The sequence below is a fragment of the Suricata suricatta genome, chromosome 9 (genome assembly GCF_006229205.1).
Source record: "Suricata suricatta isolate VVHF042 chromosome 9, meerkat_22Aug2017_6uvM2_HiC, whole genome shotgun sequence".
NCBI lineage: Eukaryota > Metazoa > Chordata > Mammalia > Carnivora > Herpestidae > Suricata > Suricata suricatta.
In genome coordinates this window covers 24,813,014-24,836,141 of record NC_043708.1, presented here as the reverse complement: position 1 = coordinate 24,836,141, position 23,128 = coordinate 24,813,014, and the positions used below count along the sequence as shown (strand labels likewise).

Below are 23,128 nucleotides of genomic sequence, written 5' to 3'. Positions count from 1 at the left end.
CTGCATATAATGTACCAACCCAGCCCAGGTGACTCCGGACTCTGCCCTAACCCCTCTCCGGCACATGTTCCCTCACCCTCCAGGAGCCTTCCTTGGGTCTCCCAAGAAGCCCAGTCTGGCCCCTGAGCTCGGAAAACTCTGTTCCCTCCCTTCCTCCTGATCTGGCAGCAGGAATGGAAACTTTCGTGGAAAGCACTTGCACTGACGACATCTCCCAAGTCTGGACTTTGACTTGGGCCCTGTTAGGGCACAGGGCTTGGGGTGGGGCCTCTCCTTCACGGGGTCAAGGCCTCCTGTCGGCTCCTCCCCTTGCTCTCCCTGCCCACCGTCATTCATTCATGGCTCCCCCCTGACCCTAAGTGACTGCTCCACCCCTGGAGAAGGAACTTTTACACTTTCCCCCTTTGTGTGACCTCCCCCATTTCCGCCACCCTTTCACTGTGGATCTTTCTTCCCCGCTTTCCAGAGCCGGTCCGTGTGGCTGTGGAGTCTGCATGGGGCTCGGTGGAGTTGAAAGCCCAGAGCTTTTTGCTGTTTTGTTTAAGACCTGGTTATGGTTGTGGGGATTTTTTTTTTTTTTTTTTTGTCAGCTGCCTGTTATATCAATCACGGAGTCGGGATCTATTTATAGGTTGGGAGTACTGTGTCCTTAGTCACAAAGAGACACAGACAGGGGACTGTCAGCTGGTGCCAGAGGAGCTGAGCACCGAGTCATCAGCAAGTGGAAGCACCTGAGGGGTAGACTGCTCCCCGCCAGCCCCTGTCCCCCGCTGGGGCCCCAAGCATGTGAGTAAGGGAACTTGTCCCTTCTCTCTGCCCTGCGCTGCCCGGGCGTCCTGTCCTTCCCCCCACACCCCCCTTCTCTCTCTCCTTCCCTCTCCCTCTCTCCGTCTCTCTTTTTATGGATAAAAATATCTCCCCGTGCCTGCTCTTTCTTTCTGGTTTTCGGCACGGGGAAGCATCTCTGGGCGGCCGCGGCCGGGCGGGGGGACGTGGTGGGAAATGTCGCCTCTCTCGCAGACTGTCACGGGAAGGTCAGAGGAACCGGACTGGCTGGGTGGGCCGGCCACCCAAACTCATTCGGAATCCGTAGGTTCCCTTTTATTTTTATTTGTTTTCGCTGAGAAAAAGTAAGTAAATCAAAAGGGCGAGGGAAAGTTTACATGCGGCTCGGCGGGCGGTTATGTCTCCCGGCGTGAAAACTTTTATTTGCTGGCAGCTCTGGCGTTGGGTGAGCCAAGAAGGTTACAGAGGAAGAGCGGGTTCACACAGGACAGGTGATGCTGGAGGGCCCCCCCGGGGCAGGTTCAGGGGGGCCCAGGCTGGCCCCAGGGACCAGCTGGTCAATAGCACCTCAAAGGGAAATGACTTTTTTTTTTCTTTCCTCTCTTTCTTTTTGCTCCACGGAGTGAGCTTGCTTTGAGGAGTCCGAGATGAGAGCTGAGGATTTGTCTTGCCTTACAGGCTTTTGTTGGCTCCCACGTTTGGTGTAGTTCCTTCACCCTGAAAGGGGAACTTGGTGGGGGTGGGGAGGAGGAGTCTGGGAAAGGAGGAAGCCAGGTGGGGCGTGCCTTGGATGCCTGGAGCTCTGCATCCTTCCCGAAAGGGAGAAACTTAGCATCACGATTCTTGGCAGAGCCCTGCCTGTTTGAGAAGATCCGGGTGCAAGCTCTGGGAGCACATCAGTGGCTCCCAGGGGTGACAGTCTCCCAGACATTGTCACGTGTCCACAGGGCCCACACCCCACAAGCTTCCTGTGGAAGACTGAGGACTTTAGATTTTGGATAATGCAGATTATTAGCTAAAAATCATGCACTTGGGGAAGTTTGCTATATATTATTTATAGAGGAATAGTAGCTCTAAGTTTGGGGGGGGTGATGATGTTTAATGTATATTATATACAACTTTTAAAATGAGTAGTTTAATAACACCTGCATTTCTGTTTACTAAAAACAATGGTTACCGTATACTAAATTGCTAAGGACTACTTCTTGGTTTCTTTGGGAAACAGTATCCTAACCAAAAAATAATAATCTTTCCAACAACTTGAAAACACTAAACAAAACAGATGGGTCTGGATTCTCTTTGATTAAAAGCAATAGTTTTAACAAATCTAAGTTGGCAAAAGTCAAATAATATGAATACACATATGTTTAGAGGGACTTGATCTTGTTTTACTTCTGACCTTTCTAAAACTTCTTTGTGTTCTTTACTTTCAACCCTATTTTATTTAGGGTTATTAATCTCTTTAGTCCATTCATTTATTATTTTGGAGGAGAGAGTGGGGATCAGGAAGGAACAAGAAGTCAGAAGGTCAACTTCACTTCATGCGTTCAGGTAGTAAGACCTTTCACCAGTACATGAAAAAATTCAGAATAAGGAGTTTGGTGTAAAATGGGGGGTTGAGGGGAGTGTCACTATTTAAAATCCAGTGCGGAAGGTAAAGCCCAGAAAGTCAAGAAAAAAAAAAAAACAGAAAACAGGAGTTGGATGTACTCTGTATATGGCAATATTATTTTTCCCCGATTCCAAGGACTCCACTTTGATGGACATGCCCTGCCAAGGCCCCCCGGGATACTGCTGAGGTGAGAGGTGGTGGGTTATTGTTAAGGAAAAGCTCAGAGGAGCCCAGCCATGGCAGACACTGTATTGGGAAACTGCAGCCGTCAGCTGTTGGCACAAACTGAACTTCTGGCCTAGGCCCTTCAGATCTCAGAGGCTTTTTAGAGCAAGTGTGACATTTTTTAATCTTTGAATGCAAGAGCCCACCATTCCCTCCCCACCTCGACATGCACCCCGAAGCCTGTTGGCCCAGGATTAAATGCAATGGGAGAGAGTCTGCATCTCTGAACAAGCTATGTTCTCCTGAGTGTGAACAGTGGAGAGAGACTGTGTGTTGGAATATTTAGGCAAGAACCACTCCTTCTTCTGGCTACTTGTGGATGCTTGGGGGGTGGGGGGGGAGAGGCTTTGTTTGGCAGTGGGATGGAGGGCCTCGCTTTCACTCTCAAGTTCAGGATGCGTTTTTCCCTTTGGGCTTAGTTCTGGAGATGCAGTTGGGGGAAACTTCAATGCATTTGCCTAAGGCAGCCTCTGATTACTTAGTTTCTGCTTCAATAACGATTAATTTTATGTGGACCGAGCTCCCGTCAAACTCATTTTTTTTCCACACTGATTTCTTAAATGCAATTGGTCATGGGGCTGTCTGCAACTTCATGTCTGCAAATCTAACCCATTCCATCCTTGTCATTGTTTTATTTCTCTGAATGTGAGCGTGCACTCGCCCGTGTGCATGCACTGTTGTTTTATGAGTGCCCCCCCCCTGAGCATATGGAAACCCAGCCTGACCTCCTCCTAAATTGGGGACAGTGGGGCCAATGAACAGGTGCTTTGGAATGCAGCAGGCTCAGGTGCAGGACCATCAATCTCCAGGAAGAAGAAACCGCAAATACCTGGAAAGCGCTCCCCTAATTCAAATGATTCCACGTAGCCCAGGCTCCCCAGATACCCCGTAAATAAAAGATGGCAGCTGGCGGGATTTTTAACCCAAAGACCACGCACTGCTCTTTCTCCCCATCACTTCATTTCTACAGTGTATCTGTCCATCTTTCTTTTATCTCTATTTTTACATTTCATTACCCTCCTGCTCTCTCTCTCCCTCCCTCCCTCCCTCCTCCCATCCCTCCCCCTTCTCGCCTTCCCTGAAAAACACATTTCTATCTGGCACAGAAAATAAACTCAGATTGTGGGTAGTTATGTTAATCTAATTCAATCCTCAGCGGGTTAAGAGTGAAATTCTAATAGTGGAGCTGTTGAGGGCTTTTTTGTTAATGGCTTGGGGATTACATTGAGTTAAAGGCTCATTTCCTAATCAAACAGAGAGGGAGAGAGTGACTCCGAATATTTATGAGTCTCCCAGTGAGAGTTTAAACATTCAACTCCAAAAGCAGGGTTTCTTCAGGAGGAAAGAGTTAAAACCCCTCAGGGTTGCTGGGGAAAAAAATTAAACCAGTTAAGCCATCAGCATTTTCAGGCTGCTGTACAACTTCAGCAAAGTGAAACATGGTGTGTGTGTGTGTGTGTGTGTGTGTGTGTGTGTGTGTGTGAGAGAGAGAGAGAGAGAGAGAGAGAGAGAGAGAGAGAGAGAGAGAGAGGGAGAGAGGGAGAGGGAGAGAGGGAGAGGGAGAGGGAGAGGGAGAGGGAGAGGGAGAGAGAGGGGAATGGGCCCATAAAGCAAGAATGGAAACTGTGGCAGGGGCTCCCGGAAGCCAGACTCAGCTGGGGTGTTCAGAAAAACAGTCCCTTGCAGCACAGCACATGGATCCTCGGGTCACCAAGTGTCTGGAGGGGATGTGTGCCTTCAACTCCCCAAATCTATTCTCCTCCTCCGGTCCAGAGGTGAGAACATGGACGCAGGAGTATGGCTCAATTTTCCAGCAATTGGAGAGTTCCCAGGCTGCCTAACGAAGCGATTCAACCCCACCCCCACCCCGCCCCCAGGACCTGGCCCCCCTGCTTCAGTCCTGCGGCTGTCTTCCCCTCTGGAACCAGTTCACATCTCTACCAGCCCCTCTTTCCCCCTCTGCTCTGTAGTTGGGTCCAGGTCCTTGGTCCCCCTGCCCTGCTCTCTAGATACAAGGACCTCAGAGCCCATCTGGTTCGTTATGCCCAAGGGGAAAGTAAGGCGAGATCCCCCTGATCTTCAGCCAGAGAAGGCAAAGAGCAACCTGGCCAAGGTCGAGCAATGTCAAGGCAAAGCTGAGGTCAGGAGTCTAAGTTCACACGCTTTCTGGTTGCCCTCTCCCCTCGTTCTGTGGGGTACAGTAGAGGAGAGAGGAAAGTCAGAGCCACATGGCCACCCAAACATGCCTGACTCTCCCAGAGTGTGGTCTCCTACTTGGAAAGGGGATTCTGAATGCTCTGTGGACACTTGCCTTTCTTTTCTGCCACCGACCAAGTGGGCAGTTTCTAGTCCTTTCGCTTGGGCCTATTTTTTCCTGCTTCAGGAGATAAACAGAGGCTCCAGACAGCCGACTTGCTATCAGTGGAGACCTCTGGCTTCTTGCCCCCTCTCTGAGCACTGTTCTTTCTCTTAATGCTTCATGCCCAGTGGCCTGTGAGTCCCCTTGCATCTGTCCTTCCTCGGGTCAAGACTGCATTTATAGCACATCCATGTCAGCTTTGCCGTGAAGCCTTCCTTGTGTGGGTGGCATCCCCCCCAACTTCTTGGAGCCCCCAACGTATCTCCCACCAGCATCGCATTCATCCCTAGGGTGTGGCTGTGGATCTCCTTCATTGCACCAGACTCTCCCCAAGGGGCAGGGACAGTATTTCATTCCCCTTCATACGTCCAGCTCATCACTGACCATCCCTGCCTGTTTCCTACCAGGTGCCTCTCATGGATGGCACAAGGGTGCACACCTTAGGACGCAGCCAGGGTTTGAGTGCTGGCACCCCCTCTTCTTAGCTCTGAGACTTGAGCTAACTAATCCCCGAAGGCCTTAGTTTTCCCATCTGCTAACTGGGCATAATTATAGAGCTTACCTCACAGGGTTGTTGGGAAGATGAAGTGCATGCAAAATGGAAGCTCTTTCCCCAGTAAGTGGTAGCACTTTTACTGCTCAGCACGGAGCTGTCACTTGTGTACGGATCCTGTCACACCCCTAAAGACAGGACCCCACGCCTCCCACCGAGGAGCTACATCTTAGTAAGCTTGGGCTGCTGTGACAAACTACCATAGGCCAGGTGACTGTAAACAACAGACATTTACTTCTCCCAGTTCTGGGGCCTGGAAGTCCAAGATCAAGGTGTTGGCACACTCTGCTTCCCGTGCTGATTGGCCATATTCTCATTGCCTCTGTACACGGAGGAGAGAGCAAGAGCAATGGCCTCTTCCTCGTCTTAGGACACTAATCCCGTCTTGGGGGCCCCACCCTCATGACCTCATCTAAACCTGATTCCCTCCCAAACGCCCCACTTCCTAATGCCATCACATTAGACCTGGGAGCTTCAACATACAAAATTCGAGGGAATACAAACATTCCATTTGAAACAGGCTGTTTTCCTGAATGTTGGCGAGCGGAACCCTGGAGGAGCAAGACTTCCATCCTCATTCTCCAATGAGCTCTTCCATTAGAAAACCAGAGATCAAGGCCTGTTAGGACACCTGCCCCCCTCTCCCAACCTAAAGAGAACTCAGAGCTTTTAAACCACACTGCAGAGAGCAGAGGCTGGGAACCAGGCTTTGGACTGCAGTCCTAAGTGAGGAGAAGAAGGCCTGATTCTTTTCTGCTTCATAGAAACAGAGTTTGGTCAGCTGTCCTGGCGGTGGCTCACATCCCCACAAGCAGTTTTGTTCGTAGGTCCCCCCTCATGCACACCATTCCCCACCCTACTTTGGCAGGGGGCGGTTTGGGCTCTATCCATGGAGCAGGCCAGGCCTGTGCTGGCTGTAAAGCCAACATGGCTGTGTTCTCAGGGCGGCAGGGCCTGCTTTGTCCTCTCGCTCAACGTGATCACGTGACAAGTGAATCCAAGAGCCAAGGGGGCCTCACCACAGTTCCTGAGGGGTCTCCTCTCATGGGCGGCCCCCGGTCCCAGCATCCTCAACACTCCCTCTGTGTCTGTGTGGGGCCCTCCTATTCCACCAGGCAATAAGCCCTGATCCTTTTCTTTCCCCACAGATAAGCCTCTACTTCCTGATTGATGCAGGGACCCAGAATGTGAGTCCTCGTGTCACCCAAACTTACAAAGTGCCTATATTGTCCTCACGGCCCCCCTCTCTGCTCTCCCTCCTAGATTTGGGGGGTGCCACTACTAAACCCTGCCTCCCATTTGTCTCCTCACGATTCATTTTTTACTTCCACAGTGCCCAGTACAGTGCCTAGCACATAGTGTATGCAAAGTGAGTTGCTTGGAGTCACTTCTCTCCAAGAGGTCCCTCTGATCCCTTAATCCTGGGCGGAGTGATTGGAAGTGGTGAATGTCCAGCTGTCTTAACTACATCAGCCTGCGACCCATTGATCGTGGTCCTCACCTAGCCCCTCTCCCCTCTGCGTCCTGCTTTCGTGTTCCCCTGTCCAGAAAAATAAGAGAGAGAGAGGAGTGTCTTTTATTTAGATGTGCACAAACCTTCCTAGGAATTTGATTCTGTTCCGTAAAGAAGCTTTGTCTAAGCCGATGTCAGATTTAATTGCTAAACTGGCATCTCTCCTGTGACTGTTCCCCTCACTTGTCATGCCCTCTCCGCCCCCCCTTTCTGGGCTGTACCTGCCTGCCTCCTCTGGCTGCCGGCACTCCATGGAGCTCGTTCCCTTCCTGCTTTAACCACGCCGGCCCCGGGTGTACACATAAGAGGGAGACCTTCCTTCTGAAGTGTTCCAGAGCGTCTGCTTCCATTAGCACAGACAAGGCTTTTGAAAGGTGGCAAGATAGGAACATCCTCTCAGGTACTGGAGTCTTCCCAGGACAGGATTCCTGCTCTCTTTTGGAAGGCACTGGATGAAAACTCGGGCTGCTGAGGGTTAAGTGATAGCAATGAAAAGTCTAGGCATCTCCGGGGGACTGGTGGCTGGCTGAGACGATTGATTAGCTTGGCTTAGTGATCTTTCCAGCAATGTTCAGGAGTGAAATTATTGCTGATTAGGCCGTGTGTGTGTGTGTGTGTGTGTGTGTGTGTGTGTGTGAGTGCATGTGCATGCTTGTGTGTCTGTGTGTGTGTGTGTGTGTGTGTGTGTGTTAGGATTCAGGGAAGTGATGGGGTAGATCTGATAAGATCTGAGAAGGAAATGTCATTTGCTCCTAAGTCAGCCTCAAAACTACCTGTCACCCCATGTGTATCTGCAGTTACATTAGGACTTTGTGTGTGTGCAAGTCAGCCGGGGAGGGGCAAGTCCTTGCGAACCTAGACGTATTTTGAAATAACAAGTTAAAAACAAAGTCAGTGCGGGGGAGGGGGTCAAACACGGAAGGCCACTTGCATCTGCGGCTCCTGTGGGCAAAGGGGCAGCCAGGTGCTGCGGATGGAGGTGCGGGCTGGGTGGGCCAGCCCAGTCCCACCTCAGACCAGTGATCATTAAAGTGCACCTGCTGTCAGGGCCTCGGTTCCCTAATCATAACATGGTGGGTTGGAGGAGGTCTCTTGGACCCTCCCATTCTAAATGTTAACATTTTTTAAAGTTCATTTATTTTGAGAGAGAGCTTGAATAGGGGAGAGGGAGGGGCGGAGAGAGAGGGAGAAAGAGAGAATCCCAAGCGAGTTCTAAGCAGTGGGGGCTCAATGTGGGGCTCTAACTCACAAACCCTGAGATGGTGACCAGAGCCGAAGTCAGACGCTTAACCGACCGAGCCACCCAAGTGCCCCTCTAAAAGTTGACATTTAGAACCGTTCACAACGGAGTGATACAATGTGCTCCTAACTTAACTGATGACTACAGGTCAGCCTGCCTGTGTCCCTTTGCTGCAAGGCCGTGGGCCTGTGACTTTCCTCTGGCTTCATGCCTTGACCATCCTCTCTCAATTTCCTATCATTTTCCTCCATTTGTTCTTGCTCCTCAGCACCCCCCTCCATAAGGACGTCTGGGCCGTGAGCAGAAAACTGGTCAGACCTACTTGCTCGAAAACAGTCTGTAAATTCCGCATTTTTTCTGTTTGTACAGACTATTGTTTCACGCCTCCCGGTCCTAGTATTCTGCTCCCACAATCCTCCGCCGCTGAAGGTGCATCTAGGCTTCCACGGGTCTGGAGGAGCCCCCTCACCGGGCCTCTGCCCCTCAGGGTTTGCTCAAAGCCCTTTGGCAGCCTCTGAAGAGGGAAGCGGGCTTGGAATCTGGAAGAGGGTTCCCAGTCAGGGAGGCCTCCGCAAGTGCCTCACCCCTCCCTGCCTTCATGTCCTGACCCGAGGCGCAGGGGGCTGAAACACGCTCTGAGTGTCTCACGCAATGGGCCTGAAGCTAAAATAGGAACCAGGGCATCAGCATTCCTTTAAAATGGGAAGTGCCCACCCGTCTTAGACTAACTCACTCCCCTTCAGTGATCCCCGCGAAGTGGTTTGCGTGGCCACCACACAGGCTTCAGAGCCATGCTGGACTCACGTCCACCTCGTCCTAGCTGTGACCTTGAGCGAGTTTCCCAGCGTCTCCACACCGACTCCCTCCTCTGTATAATGGGCATAATGAGGGCGCCTCTCCCGTGGAAGTGCTGCATAGGTTAAAGACGGCCCACACAGAGGCCCTTGGAGCAGTGGCTCTAGCTGATAAGCTCTCAGAGCCGTTGTTGGGGATGATGGAGGCAATTCGGCTGTTGCCATCACTTTCTAGGACCCCATGCCAAAAAGGCCAAGGAGAGGGAAATTTCAAAGCTGTCACATTCCTCCCCCCAGATGGCCTACAGATCCAGCAGAAAGTGGTTCCGAGACACCCCTGGTCCTCCCCAGACCCCTGCACTCTCATATCCCAGACCCACGTGAGCATCCCCCCATGCCTGCCTGGGGTCTGGAGAGATCTGACCAAGCCTTTCATGGACATGCACCCTTCGTATCCTAGCACAGTCCAGGCATGAAAGCTGGACGTGGTTTAGATGGTCTTGTGCGTCTGCAGGTGTCGCAGCCACCGGAGTGTGTTTTGCCCAGGGCCAATCCCTCCTCCTCGTACGGTGTGACTAGGCAAGGATGACTTGTTTTCCACATAGCTGATGGCGCGTCTTTAGGGAATACTTACTGAGGAAAGCAGAATGGGAGCAGGTAGGGATAATTTCTGGCGTCTCCAAGGCAGTCTGATCTGTGTATTTCAGGGGACTTGTAGAACGACCGTCACTCATCGGGGGGGAAATCCTCATCCAGACTTATGACCCGCCTCTGTTTCTGTGCACACATGTGTACGTTAAGGGTATCGTGGTCAGCCATCCATGACTCTTCCTTCCCCATCTCGGGCTGAGAGTAATCTTGAAGGAACGTGTAATTACTATTTACTCCAGGGCACTCAACTGAGAACACCCTCATGTAATGACTCTTGAGTTAATTCTGTCTTCAGATGCCCATCTGCTATTGCTCCTTTGGAAACCGGTGGGAACCAAGCACCACTTTTGAGCCCTGGGGAAAAGATCATGAGAGAGAGATTAGTCTCTGTAAGTTCAGGCTTTACTGTTGATCTACTCTTGAAGAAATATGGCGGTAGCATCTTTCTCATGCAGAATTTTCACCCAGATTTCCGCACTTAGTGATAGAAGTTTCAAAGCAGAATAAACCATTTATCTTTTTCTTTAAAATTTTTTAAAATGTTTCATTTATTTTTGAGAGAGAGACCACATGAGCAGGGGAGGGTCAGAGAGAGAGGGAGACACAGAATCTGAAGCAGGCTCCAGGCTCTGAGTTAGCTGTCAGCACAGAGCCCGACACAGGGCTCGAACCCACGATCCTTGAGATCATGACCTGAGCCGAAGCTGGACGCTCAACTGACTGAGCCACCCAGGCACCCCAATAAACCATTGATCTAATGAGCAGTCTTGGTGGATCTGGACAGTCAGCAGCACTGACAAGGGAAGGGCATTCAGAAGATTCTAGAGGCAGGACTGTAGCATTTATATGAAGTTTTAAAACATGCAGAGATGCTACGAATTGCCTAGGGATCAGACACAGACATGCATGAGAATGAGAAACAGTAACTCCAGGAGAGGGGGGCCACCTGCTCATTAGAGTGTATTCTCTGTGCCCGTTTGCCAAGTGCGCGTGTTTGCTTGGGCTTCCTTGGACTCCTCTCTTGCTTTCTTTCCCCATTTATTTTGGGGGATGAATTTGCCTAATCACTGAAGGTGGGGAATGGGGGCAGAGGGAAGGCCAGTGGACACATTATAATGAAGCCTGTGGAATCTAATTGCTAAAAATATCAGAAATATTACCTTGAAATATGACACTACTGATGCAGTCCGACACTATTGTGGAGGCTACCAAACTGTTTATGGAAACAAAACTGATTTTTACGGCCACACATTGAGCAAGCCTTTAGATGAGCTCCCAGAAGGCCCCCGTTCTAGTCCTCGCTCTGACACCGCCTGGTAACTTTGTACAAGCCACTTGATCTCTCTCTGCCTCCGTTTCTTCAGCTCTAAGAGGAATGGGTGGACTAGCTGGCCTCTTCCGGGTCCTGACCTTCTCCTGGGCCCCACACGGGCAGTGAGCATCTTGCATGGCTACTGTTTGCCTGGTGGTTTACCCTCCAGAGTGAAGGCTCTTGGGGCAGGGACCACTGTCCCTGTTCCCCAGTGCAGTGCCTCCATGTGAGTCACCCAACATGCCTTTGAATGTTCTAAATGCCAGGCTCCCCAACCCAGTGTGGACTGGGCTGCCTGAACATAGCGGTCCAGGCCTGGCTGATCATCCATAATGGCCTCAGCTTCTACCCTCTGTGTCCCCCTCATTGTGTCCCCCTCATGCCTTCACGGTGTGAATTGGAAAACCTCTTCACAATATCTAAGTTGAGTTGCTGGAAACCACCTCTCAGGAAGGACATTATTTCCCCACTGCCATGACTACTTCTCTACTTGACTACTCTACTGTCTGTTTCTGTCCCCTCCCCCCCAACTTCCATCATATTCCATTAATTTAAAAATATGACATTTGGAGGCTTGCTAAATAAGGAGACCTCAGAGCACAAAGTGTCCTTATCCATTTTCTGGGTCCTCGTGTGCTTCCTTGTAAAGATTTCTTTCTTATTTTTTACTAAATGGCCTTGATTTTTATCATTAATTGCTGTGTGACCATTCTTTTTACCGCATCTCACTTACTTCTGAAACATTCTCCCAGTAGTCTTTAACTCTACTTCGATTGATCCCTCCTGCCACTTTTCCCTTCTGTCTTTGCCATTTCGGAAACTTAGAAAGCGACTCCTTTATACGCTGGACCCTTGATCCCAGGCCTTTCCTAGCCCTGCACCAAAATTTCCCAGAAGAACGACTCTTACAGTTGGATTTTCACAGTTCAGACGGTCCTGGGTCTCTGTTATTTCCATACTGAGCCCCGGGATATACTTTGTTCTCTGCCACCTAAAACCTCCTATGCCCTTTAACCAGCACTGTCCACCCTGCGGATGAACCACATTATGAATTGAAGGGCTTAAAAATTCTTGAGCACCTCTCTTTTGGGCTCTATTGTGAAAGATTCCACTTCCCCCCCCCCCCCGACAATAATCTCAACGCACATTAACTGCACCAGTACCCGGTACCCAAACATGACATTTCCTCCAGCCATTTCTTCTTTATTTCTCGGTACTTCATTCTTTTTTATTGTCAAGTACTATTCCGTAACAGAAATACAAAACATTTTCTGCTTGCAGTTTTAAAAGATTTTTATTTTGGGAGTATAGTTGACATATGATGTTATTTTAGTTTCAGTGTAGTGACAGGACAATTCTGTACGTTATGTAGCGTGCACCGTGATATGTGTGATTCCATTTGACGCCACGCAACGTCATTAAAGTAGTATTGACTGTATTCCCTGCGCTGTACTTTTCCCCTCCATCGCTTATTTATAACTGGGAGTTGGTACCTCTTAATCCCCTTCACCGACTTTGCCCATCCCCCACACCCTCTCCTCTGCCAGCCAGCAGTTTGCTCTCTGTGTTTAATAGTCTGCTTCTGTTTTGTCTGTTTGTTCATTTGTTTTTCAGATTTTGACATATGAGTGAAATCATGTAGTATTTGCCTTTCTCTGAAATGTTTCACCTGACATAGTACCCTCCTCGAGACAAGTCTTTACTGTTGAGTCTTACGTTGTTATGTAGTGCTTGCCTAGTTTCTTGAGGTTTTCCTGCATCCTACCTCTGCAACTACTCTTCTGAGTGTGGGAAGAGGAAAGAGGCATCTATCGAGGTCATGCTATATGCTGGGAACTTGACATAGTTCACCTTCATTGAGCCTTATGATTACTGAAAGATAGGAGTATTCTTCTTCCTCTTCCCATTTTACAGAAAAGGAAACAGACACAGAGGTTATGGACCTTGCCGGAAAGCCACCCTGGTGGTAGGAAGTATGGTCTGACATCATCTTCCACAGCACACCACAGAGCAAAGTGCAAGAAGGCAATCAATAAAAACCATACCAGTACATTTTGTATCATTTACATAAACATTGAACTTGACCCACGGTTCCCAAGTTTTAGTGTTCTTATTTACTTTCTTGGCAAAGTGTCAGGTGCCCCCTTCATAGACCGTATGAGAGATGCTACAGCTCTCACTCCCACCCCCCAGTCCCCTGCATTCCTGCTTCCTTGTAAATATCAACACACGCACACACACACACACACACACACACACACACACACGTGCACGCGCGCACACTTCCATCAAGTGAGACCTCTGTTAATCATCCTTACCTCTCCATTGCCACTGCTAACAATCTTGCTTCTCCCAAATAAATGTTTAAAATTCTCTCGGGAGGAGCTGGCAGCCATATTGGTGAAAAGGATACCCAGCTGTGGCTACAGTGAGTAGACTTTAAGAGCTCTCGGGTGCGGGGTCCTCTTCCAGAAAGCACGTCCCTGTTTTCACCTGTCTTATTTATGGCTCCTGCTTCCCACTCCTTCTTCTGCAATCCTCCCTTCAGTCAACCCAAGGACAGTGTTCTTGTCGCCTTTGTTTCCTATGTTGTCTTTCCCCACCATCCACAATCTACTGCGTGGTTTTCTCATTGAGGTAGCAAGGGAGGAAGGAGGGGTCCCTCGCCAATGCCATCCCCTCAGAGCTGGACTCCTTGCCCAGTCTCCTGTGACGTTTGCCTCCTCTGGATCCACTCCCCTGGGTTCTTGGGATGCTCGTCACATCCCTGAGCACAGTTATAATATTTCCCCACCTTGGATGGAGTACAGCATGCACTCACTGTTTGGGACAGAGTATACTTTCATCGGGGTTCTGCCTTTCCTCTGGCTTCCCTTTCTCTTAAGCAGCCCTCACAGCCTGCAGGCGGCCTCGTGAATACAGTGGGTAGAGGCAGCTGGGGGTCACTGGTTTGGCCTTTGCAATGAAATGCTAATGGATGTTTGATAGTCACTGACATGATTCCCAAGGTTTCCTACTTCCCTTTTATCCCTGAGCCCCAGGGTCACCTTTGACAGCCTCTGTTAGGCCATTGAAGTTCCTTACACATTTTAAGTGGGAAATTTTTTTCTTTTTTTAAATGTTTATTTATTTTTGAGAAAGGGGGAGGAAGGGGAGAGGGGTAGAGAGACAGGGAGACACCGAATCTGAACCAGACTACAGGTTCTGAGCTGTTAGCACAGAGCCTGACATGGGGCTCGAAATCAAGAACATGAGATCATGACTTGAGCCCAAGTCAGATGCTTAACTGAGCCACCCAGGCACCTCTAGTGGGGAAACTTTCTGTCTCTGAAGTACTTACATTCCTTGGGGACTTGGTTTCCCACCGTGTCTGAGGTTCTTAGGGTCTCCAATTCTTCTATCTCTTCTTTTGTGGGGAGAATATGAAAGTTCTCCAGTGGGGGGAGGGGAGGCTAGTTTGATGTGACTATGGCTGCTCTCCATGGAGGCCACTGGGTCCGTAGCAGACTGGGACCGGGTATTAGGGTGACCTGTAGGATCTGTCAGTTTTCTGCAACATGGCTTGATCCAGGCTCTGGTTCCCCAGATTGGAGACCAGTGTTCTCCCCTATTCTTGGGGCCTTTGCAGATCAGACATGCCCCCGGGATTGAGTGAGTCTGTCACTTAATCTTTGCCTTTTCATCTGATGGACATGCAGGTGTCTCTGCTGGATGGTTTTGGCATCTCTCCTGTTTGTGTGTTCACTCGCCACCCTGGCTGTTTGGGGGAAACTCCTGAGAGGTGGTGAAAGCAGTGTTCCTGGTCAGCGTCCCTAAAAGCAGAGCCTGAAACGGGGGTCCTGTGCAAGAGATGTATTGAGGGAGTGCTGTCTGGAGAAATCTACAGAAGAGCAAAGGAAGAGAGATTGGGTGGGGTAGGGGCTAAGGAAGGGCATGGATTCCCACGAGGAGCTCTGGAGCGTAAATGCCACCTGTACCCATTTATCGACCTGTCATTGGCTACGAACTGCTCTAAGGGGAGGGAGTAACCTCCTAGGCTCTTTTGGACCAAGGTGGGGCTCCCACTGGTCAGGGACAGTTCTCAGGAAGGCTGCAGCCCTCTGCAGCTGGGGATCTAAGCAGGGCACCAGCAGCACCTACTACCTGGAGCTTACACACGCCAGGGTCCTGGTGTGGGCTTCTGTCTCTCCATCTCCACGCGAGCCACTCTGGAATTTGACGATGAGCTCCTGTCACTGTCCAGGAGGAGCCCAGGGAAGAGCCATGATAAGGCCCCAGGCCACTGGGTATGGAAGACGGCACGTTCCAGGGGCAGGGACTCTGATGATGTCAGCGCCCAGAGACCACATTATTGCATCCGAGGGCCACCGCGAACCCCGGGGGGCTTGGCTCTCTGACTTCTAGCTGAGGAACAGAGGCTCCCACATCAGCTTACCTGGGGCCACTGCAGACCTACAAAATGGTAAAGAGGAGTCGCGTACTCAAGCCTGGTTGAAGGCCTCCATAGCCCCACGTCATCTTACCCAGAACCAGGAAGGCTTGTTCTGGGACACTGGGGTCAGGTCCCTGAGGGCATACCAGCCTGATAAGTCCAGGTTGCCCCCCTCGCCCCTGTCCCCGAGGGCTTGATGCTTCTCCTGGGGTACGCTCCTCTCTCTCGAAGCCCCTGCTTGTGTCCATCCACCTGTCACGCACAGTCATCACACTCCCTTCCCCAGCCCCAAGCCGAACTACAGCCTTGCTATGTTCTTGTAAGATACTTCCTCCCTGAGACTGCCCTAGTGATATGCAGCCCAAGGGTAAGGCACCTCCTTTCTGCATGTCCAGAGCCCATCACTGACTGCTACCAGATGCACATAACCATTCACATCCATGCTCCTGGAAATGTGAGTTCACTCTCGTGTGTCAGTTGCTCAGAACTCCCTCACATACTCACTCGGACTGCCCCTCACAGGCCTGGCCCCACCCCTGCCCTGTGCTCTGCACCATCAAAACTAACAGAAAAGCAACGGCAAGACACAAAGCTGTCCCCATGCCCAAGGAACCCACACCTGCACACAGGAACCTTGTGGCCTGCTTCCAGGACAGGGGGTGGCAAAAGTCCTGGCTTTGGACTTAGGCACATCTGGCTCCGGTTCTGGTTCTGCTGCTTCTCCTCTTTATGGTCCCAGGATGCTCATCTGCTCCTTTGCGCTGTTTTCTCTCCTGTGCAAAGGAGATGACAGTCACATCCAGTCTCCTGGGTTCATGCAAAGGTAAGTGGGGTGAGGCTGGAGGAAGCACGAGCTTGGGGCTAGGCTCGGGAGCTCCACTGTCCTTGTGACAAGGTGGCTAAAACCCATGGACAATGAGTGCCATGGAGTTCCTAGGGACACAAACTCTGGGGGGTGGGGTCCTCAGGGTAAGCATATGAAAGGTTGCTGACTCAGGAATTTGACTGTAGACATGGGGAGAGGGTGGGATGAGGTTTGGTGCCATACAGCTGCCCACTCCTCTCCATTGAGGACCCCAGGATGCTCTGGAAAAGCCATAAGGCTTCCTTCTCTGGCTGTGCCAAACGCAGAGTGGGGAAGAAAGCACTTCCTGCCAACAGTGTTTTCCAGTGTCTGGCATCTTTGCTTCCCTGGGTACAGGGAGGCTCTGGGGTGTCTGGCCACCATCTGCTGGAGCCACTGTGCCTGGGCCCAGCACCAGCCCCGCCTCCAAGAGGACCCCAGTCCTAGCGTTTGGCAGTCGCCTGGGCCTGGGGAACCCTGGGTCCGGGCTGGATGACCTCACAGCTGTGGCTTCTGCCTCTCAGGGGCCTGTATTTCCGTCTCTCTCAGGGGCCCATCCTGGCTGCTGGGCAGAGGGCCCACTGTCCTTCAGTACCAGAGGCTCACATTGCCTGGCCTGTGCCAGCACTTGGCAAAGGACTGTCAACCAAGAGGCCTGTGTCTCTTGCATCCGCGGCTGCCTGCTTGTCCCACCAGAGGCACGGACCCCAAGTGGGGTTAGGGCTTTGCCAGCTTTTCCATTTCTCTTTGACAGGTCTGGAAACTCCGTGAAAGAGATCTAGTTTCACATGTGTCAAAGGGGAAAGGCATGCAGGTGGCTCTGAAAGCAGAGACACTTGTTAAATTGTAGAGAAAAGATATTGACACTAAGCAAGATGCGAGTTTCCTAACCTAACTCTGTGGGGGGGGTGGGCAGAGCAGCGGTGGGGATGAGGAGGGGAAGTGGGGGAGAGGGAGGGAGCAGGAGAGTCAGGAGGAGGAGGGAGAAGAAGAAGGGGCGAGGAAGAGGGTAGAGGGAGGAGGAGGGAGAAGAAAAGGAGGGAATGAGGAGGGATGGGGGGCAGCTCCATTATGGAGCACACCCCATGAAGCAGGCGCCCCATTTGGTGCCCTACTCCTGTCGATCCTTCTCAGCAAGCATAGAAAGTAGGTGCTGTGATTTCCCCCATTTTACAGATGAGAAAGATGAGGGCCAGAGAAGTCAAATGATTTGCTGGATGCCACAGAGCTGCTGACTGGCTGCAGGGGATTTGAAATTGGTCCCTCTTTAACACACGTGCTTTTTTTTTTCCGTAACATAGTTTTATATACATTTTTATATTTGAACCACAAATATATATTCAAAAACTTAAATAATTTTTAAAAATCAAGTGGTTGATTTATGTTGCAGGTTTTTGTTTGGTTTTGCTTGCCAGTTTTTTTTTAATTGTGACAAAATACACAGAACACAAAATTCGCCATCTTAATCATTTTTAAGTGTATCATTCAGTGATACCAAGGTCGTTTATATTGTGCAACCGTCATCACCATCCATTGCCAGGGTGCTTCTCATCTCGTAAAACTGAAAGTCTGTCCCCGTTAAACACAACCTGGCCATCCTGTCTGACCCCCAGCCTCTGAAAACCACCATCCTGCTGTCTGTCTCTGTGAATCTGACTGCTCTAGGGACCTCATATGAATGGAATCCGACAGCGTTTGTCTTTTTATAACTGGCTTATTTCACTTAGCACAATGTCCTCAGGTTCTGTCCGTGTTGTAGCATGTGTCAGAATTGCCTTCTTTTTAAGGGCTGAATAATATTCCATTGTGTGTAGAGACTTTACTTTGCATATCAGTTCATCTGCCAATGGATGCTTGGGTTGTTTCTACATTTTAGCCTTTTGAATAATGCTGCCGGGAACATGGGTGTATAGATATCTCTTCAAGACCCTGCTCTCAGTTCCTTTGGGAATTGAGAATCCAGAATCGCTGGATTGTCTGTTACTGACTTTTTGAGGAACCACCATACTGGTCTCCAGAGGGGCCGCACCATGTTGCATTCCCACCAACAGCGCACAAGGATTTCAATTTTTCCACGTCCTCGCCAACATTCATTATTTTCTGGTTTTTTGATTGTAGCCATTTTAATGGGTGTGAGGTGGTATCTCACTGTGGCTTTGATTTGTACTACCCTGATGATCAGTGATGTTGAGCATCTTTCCACATGCCTGTTGGCCATTCATGTATCTTCTTTGGAGAAAAGTCTATTCAATTCCGTTGCCTACTTTTAAAAACATTTTTGTTTTTAATGTTTATGTATTTTTGAGAGAGACAGAGACAGAGCCGAAACAGGCTCCAGGGTCTGAGCTGTCAGCATATCGCCCAATGTGGGGCTCAAACTCACGAACTGTGAGGTCATGACCTGAGCTGAAGTTGGACGTTGACGTTGACTGAGCCAGCCAGGCATCCCATCCTTTGCCCACTTTCTAATCAGATTGTTTGGTCTTTTAGGCTTTTGAGTTTTAGGATTTTCTATATATTCTGGATTTTATCTCTTCTCGGAGGTATGATTTACAAATAGTTTCCTTCATGCTGTCGTTGACTTTGACTGCTGATGGTGTCCTTTGAGGCACAAAAGTTTTTAATTTTTATGAAAGCCGATGTGTGTTCTTTTTTCTCTTGCCAACTGCCTTTGGTGTACTTGTCAAGAGGTCACTGCCAAATCCAATATCATGAGGCTTTGCCTGGTTTTCTCCTAAGAGTTTTGTCATTTTAGCTCTTACCTTTAGGACTTGACACCCTCTGAGTTAATTTTCCGTGTGGTGCTAGGTAAGGGCCCAGCTTTCTTGTTTGGCACACGGATATCCAGTTTTCCCAACGCCATTTGTTGCAAAGACTATACATTCCTTGTTGACTGGTTTCAACACCCTTGTCAAAAATCATTTGGCCGTATGTGCAAGGGTTTGTTTGTGGTACACCTATACATTTAACTGCTTTTTTAAAAATTTGTTTCAAGTTTATTTATTTATTTTGAGGCAGAGAGAGAAAGAGAGCACAAGTGGGGGAGAAACAGAGCGAGAGGGAGAGAGAGAGAGAGAGAGAGAGAGAGAGAGAGAGAGAGAGAGAGAGAGAATCCCAAGCAGGCTCCACACTCTCAGCACAGAGCCCCAGGAACTGTGAGATCACGACCTGAGCCAAAATCAACAGTCCGACCCTTAACCATCTGAGCCCCCCAGGCGCCCTTAACCACTTTCTTGTATTGCATCTCAACACTGTGCAATGCTCAGTAGAACTGTGGAATATCAGAGCTGCAGGAAAGCCCGAACAAATAAGGAGCACTCCCCATTCCGCAGGTGGAAAACACAGACCCGCGGACAGAGCCCTGTGAGTACAGTGCTGCCACCAGTACAGGACACGGTGAGGGTCCCCACCTCCCGGAGCGAACCGACGGCTTCGAGGGATTTTTTTCTTGCATTTTAGCAAGTGTTCTGTTCTGTGGGCAAATGCACTCATGTGTCTTGGAAACTGAAAGCGTAGAAGATGGAGGAGAGAATGGAAGCAACTAAAGTTGACCCAGGGGTGAGGTGTGCTGGTTGGGAGGCCACTTAAGCCCCTTGAGTCACCCTCCAGGACCACCATCTTCCAGGTGGCTCTGGTGACTCCCCCTAATTCACACACAAGCTGAGCAGGCAGCCTTAAAAAGCATGTGCGTGGGACAAAGAACACTGCTCCTCCGTGACCAGGGTCCCCAAGGGCCCCTGGCATGTATCTTACGCTTCATGCCACCTCTACCTCTTTCCTGCCTGTCACTACCCTTGAGTCCCATGCTCCAGTGATGCTGAAGCATCCTATTTCCCAGAACAAGGGCCAGACTGGGTCACACCCCTGAGTCCCTGCTCACACAGATGCCTTTACGACTCTGCTGGGTTATCCTTCTCAGAGCCGCCTGCACTGTCCGTCCTCTTGTAGAAGTCATCTCTCCAGCCCCGGGGTAAGCATGTCCTCTGGGCCCCTTCCACAGTGGCCCCCGAGTTACTGCCGTGTGTCTGTTTTCCCATGAGGGCTGGGATTTCTTGAGCCGGAAACTGTGTTGCAAATATTCAAAAGAATGCCCTGAAGAACACCTGTGTGTGTGTGTGTGTGTGTGTGTGTGTGTGTGTGTGTGTGTAATCCTCAGTGCACACAATAGGTGCTCAATACACTTGTGAGTCCAGCTCAGAAAGGGAGCAGCTGCCAAAAAGCCAGGAGTGGTGAGAGTTGAGCACTTAGTGTGGGCTGGGGGTCCGGTCGGTGGGAGAGTGAGGTTCGGGCTCAACAGCCAGTACTTTATTTAGGAAGAAGCAATTGGGTATCTTTCTGGCCACCATGCCCCACTAACTTTAGTGTAAAATTAGATTTTCATTCTGGGAAAGGGGCCACCAATGAACTGGTTTTCCCAGGGCTCAGGAAGGAGTGGGGAGAGGGGGCGGTGTCTGGGCCAAGAATAAAACAATCAAGCAGATCTCAGGTTTAATTCCCCTTCTGCCTCACTTCCCTGACTGTCACTGCCACCAGGTGCCAGCAGGTCACCTCTGTCCCCTGTCCCGTGCCCCTGCAGGGAGCCGGAGGCTCTGTGCACCCCAACCCTGGCCGCCCGGCTGGAAACAGCTGTGCGCAGCGCAGACGCAGCACTGACCTATGCAAACACAAGCAGAATTATAGCCACCCATAAACAAATTAGCATCCTTTAAAAGGTGAAAAGCTCCATAAAATGTCTGGGTTTGTTTACGGCTTCTAGGTGGGGGTGCCAGAGCCTTGGATTAAATCACCCTGGTGCCCGCGTGGCGCTGGCTCTCCTTGCTTCCCCTGGCCTGCCCCCAGCCTTGTGGGCGCGCAGACCCGGCGCGCTCTCCCGCACATGGCCCACCTTCAATGGCCACTCAGTCCGTCCCGCCGTCGTTCCTGCCAGCCTGGGTCCCAGCAGGTGTTCCCTAATTAGCAATCTCTTCATTTCCAATCAAAGCACAAAGCGGCCCCAAAAGCCTGTCTTTATGAGGGAGCCAGCAGCGGCTAGGGATGTGCGGGGGGATAATTGTCTTCGCCAGTGGCGGCAGTAAGCGGGCTGGCTAATTCATTATTGTAATAACTTTGCTTGTCCTTGGGGAGGTGGGGGTGGGGGAAGGGAGGGAGGGGGAGGGGACCGAGTGGCTGAGGGTGGGGCGGGGTGAGGGTCTGGGGCCAAGCGGGTGGGAAACTGACGAGCGAATGAACCGCCGAGCTGGCTGCCCTCGTCGCGCACTGGCTCTGCACCCACGTCCCGCGGCTGAGTGGCCCGGCTTTGCCTGCCACCGAGCGGCAAGGAGTCCGGAGCGTCCGCGGTCCACGCAGGAGCCTGGGTTCGGAAGGAGGGCTCAGGGCTCTGGGAGGCGGATGCTCAGTTACCCTCCAGGGGCCCGAGGAGCTGCGATCCGCAGGGTTCAGGGTCAGGGCTGTGTGGTGGGGTCCCGGGAGCCAGCCCTCTGCCTTACCAAGGGCTCAAGCCCTGTCCACTCAGGAGTGGACTTTGATTGTCATCCCGCCTGGGCACAGGGGCCGAGGGTCGGTAATGAGAATGCCTCCCAGGGCTGCCTTACACTTCTGTCCGCAGAACAGTATAGGTGGCAAGTCTACAGGGACCACAGAGGGGCTGGGTGCGTCCCTCAGGTAAGGCTGCGGTGGTGCTGGCCTGGCTGCCCCTCCCTCTGTGCTGGAGCACCTCCTTGAACCATTTCTGCCGCAGCCAGCGGGGCCTGGTGCGGACAGTGTTGGAGAAGCACCCTGCGCGGCAGTGAGCTGGGTCCTCCCACGTGGCTTTGTGGAGGGTGTGGGACTCCATCTGATGAAATGAAATGAAATGCAGGCACAGAGGCAGGAGGGCAGGGTGTCCTAGTGGAGGAAACAGCAGGGCCAGAGGCAGAGGGTGAATCCGGGGATCTGGGTTGAAAGGAGGCAGGTCCTGGGGGTCAGGTGGGGGTGCAGACTCACAGGAGATTTGGAATGGAGGGTGAGGTTGGCCCGCGGACTGACTGGCAGCCTTTACCTCTTGTGCCCCCAAGTCAAAGTAACACAGCCCCTGCTGGAGAGTTTGGGGGGGCGGGGGGGGGGCGCGGAGGAGCTGCCCTGCCCTAGAGGGAAGGCATTAGGGTAAACTCTTAGCTATCCAAGGCAGCAGTCATGATTTAGAAAAGGCCTGGATGTAGGGTGCTTGACTGGTTCAGTCAGTAGAGCGTGGGACTCTTAATCTTGGGGTTGTGAGTTCGAGCCCCACACTGGACATGGAGTTTACTGAAAAGAAAAGAAAAGGCCTCGGACCTGACCTGGGACCTTCCAGGGGCCAGAGGGAAGGGAGTTGGTTCCCTAGCTTCCTCCCTCTCCCCCTGCAGCTGCAATCTCAAATCCCTGCCGGTCTGGTACTTGCCACGGGACATTAGAAATGGATTACTGGCCAGTCCTTGCCGGTGGCTCTGAGCTCTGAACGTTTCCCCAGGCCATAGTGCACAGTGGTTAGGGTTGTGGCCTCTAGAATCAGAAGACCTGTGATCAAATCCTGGCTCCATCAGCTAATTCACCACTTCGTGCCTTCCTCATCGGTCTGTAAAATGGGGGTGATGAGTCCCTACCGCACGTGATTTAACACAGGTGAAGTGCAGTGTCACCACAGCGCTGGCCGGTAGTGAGGGCTCGGGCTCCTAAAGACATGGGGATGGGGGCAGAGTGCGGGGCGGGGGGGGGGGAGCTGTGAGGGGCCTGGGGAGGAGTATTCACTGCTCCTTTTTTCATTGACTGTGTTCCTCATCTGTGTGTGGGGTC

At 51.2% G+C, this 23,128-nt stretch overlaps 1 protein-coding gene across 1 annotated transcript in view; it reads left to right on the top strand.

Moving 5' to 3' along the window:
• The first annotated feature begins 757 nt into the window (after positions 1 to 757).
• The window catches only part of ESRRB (estrogen related receptor beta), a 168,776-nt gene continuing 146,405 nt past the window's right edge, over positions 758 to 23,128 (top strand). The window contains exon 1 of the mRNA XM_029951299.1: positions 758 to 786. Within this exon, the coding sequence (XP_029807159.1) occupies positions 785 to 786 (2 nt within the window). The 5' untranslated portion in view covers positions 758 to 784. The remainder of the gene's footprint in view (positions 787 to 23,128) is intronic.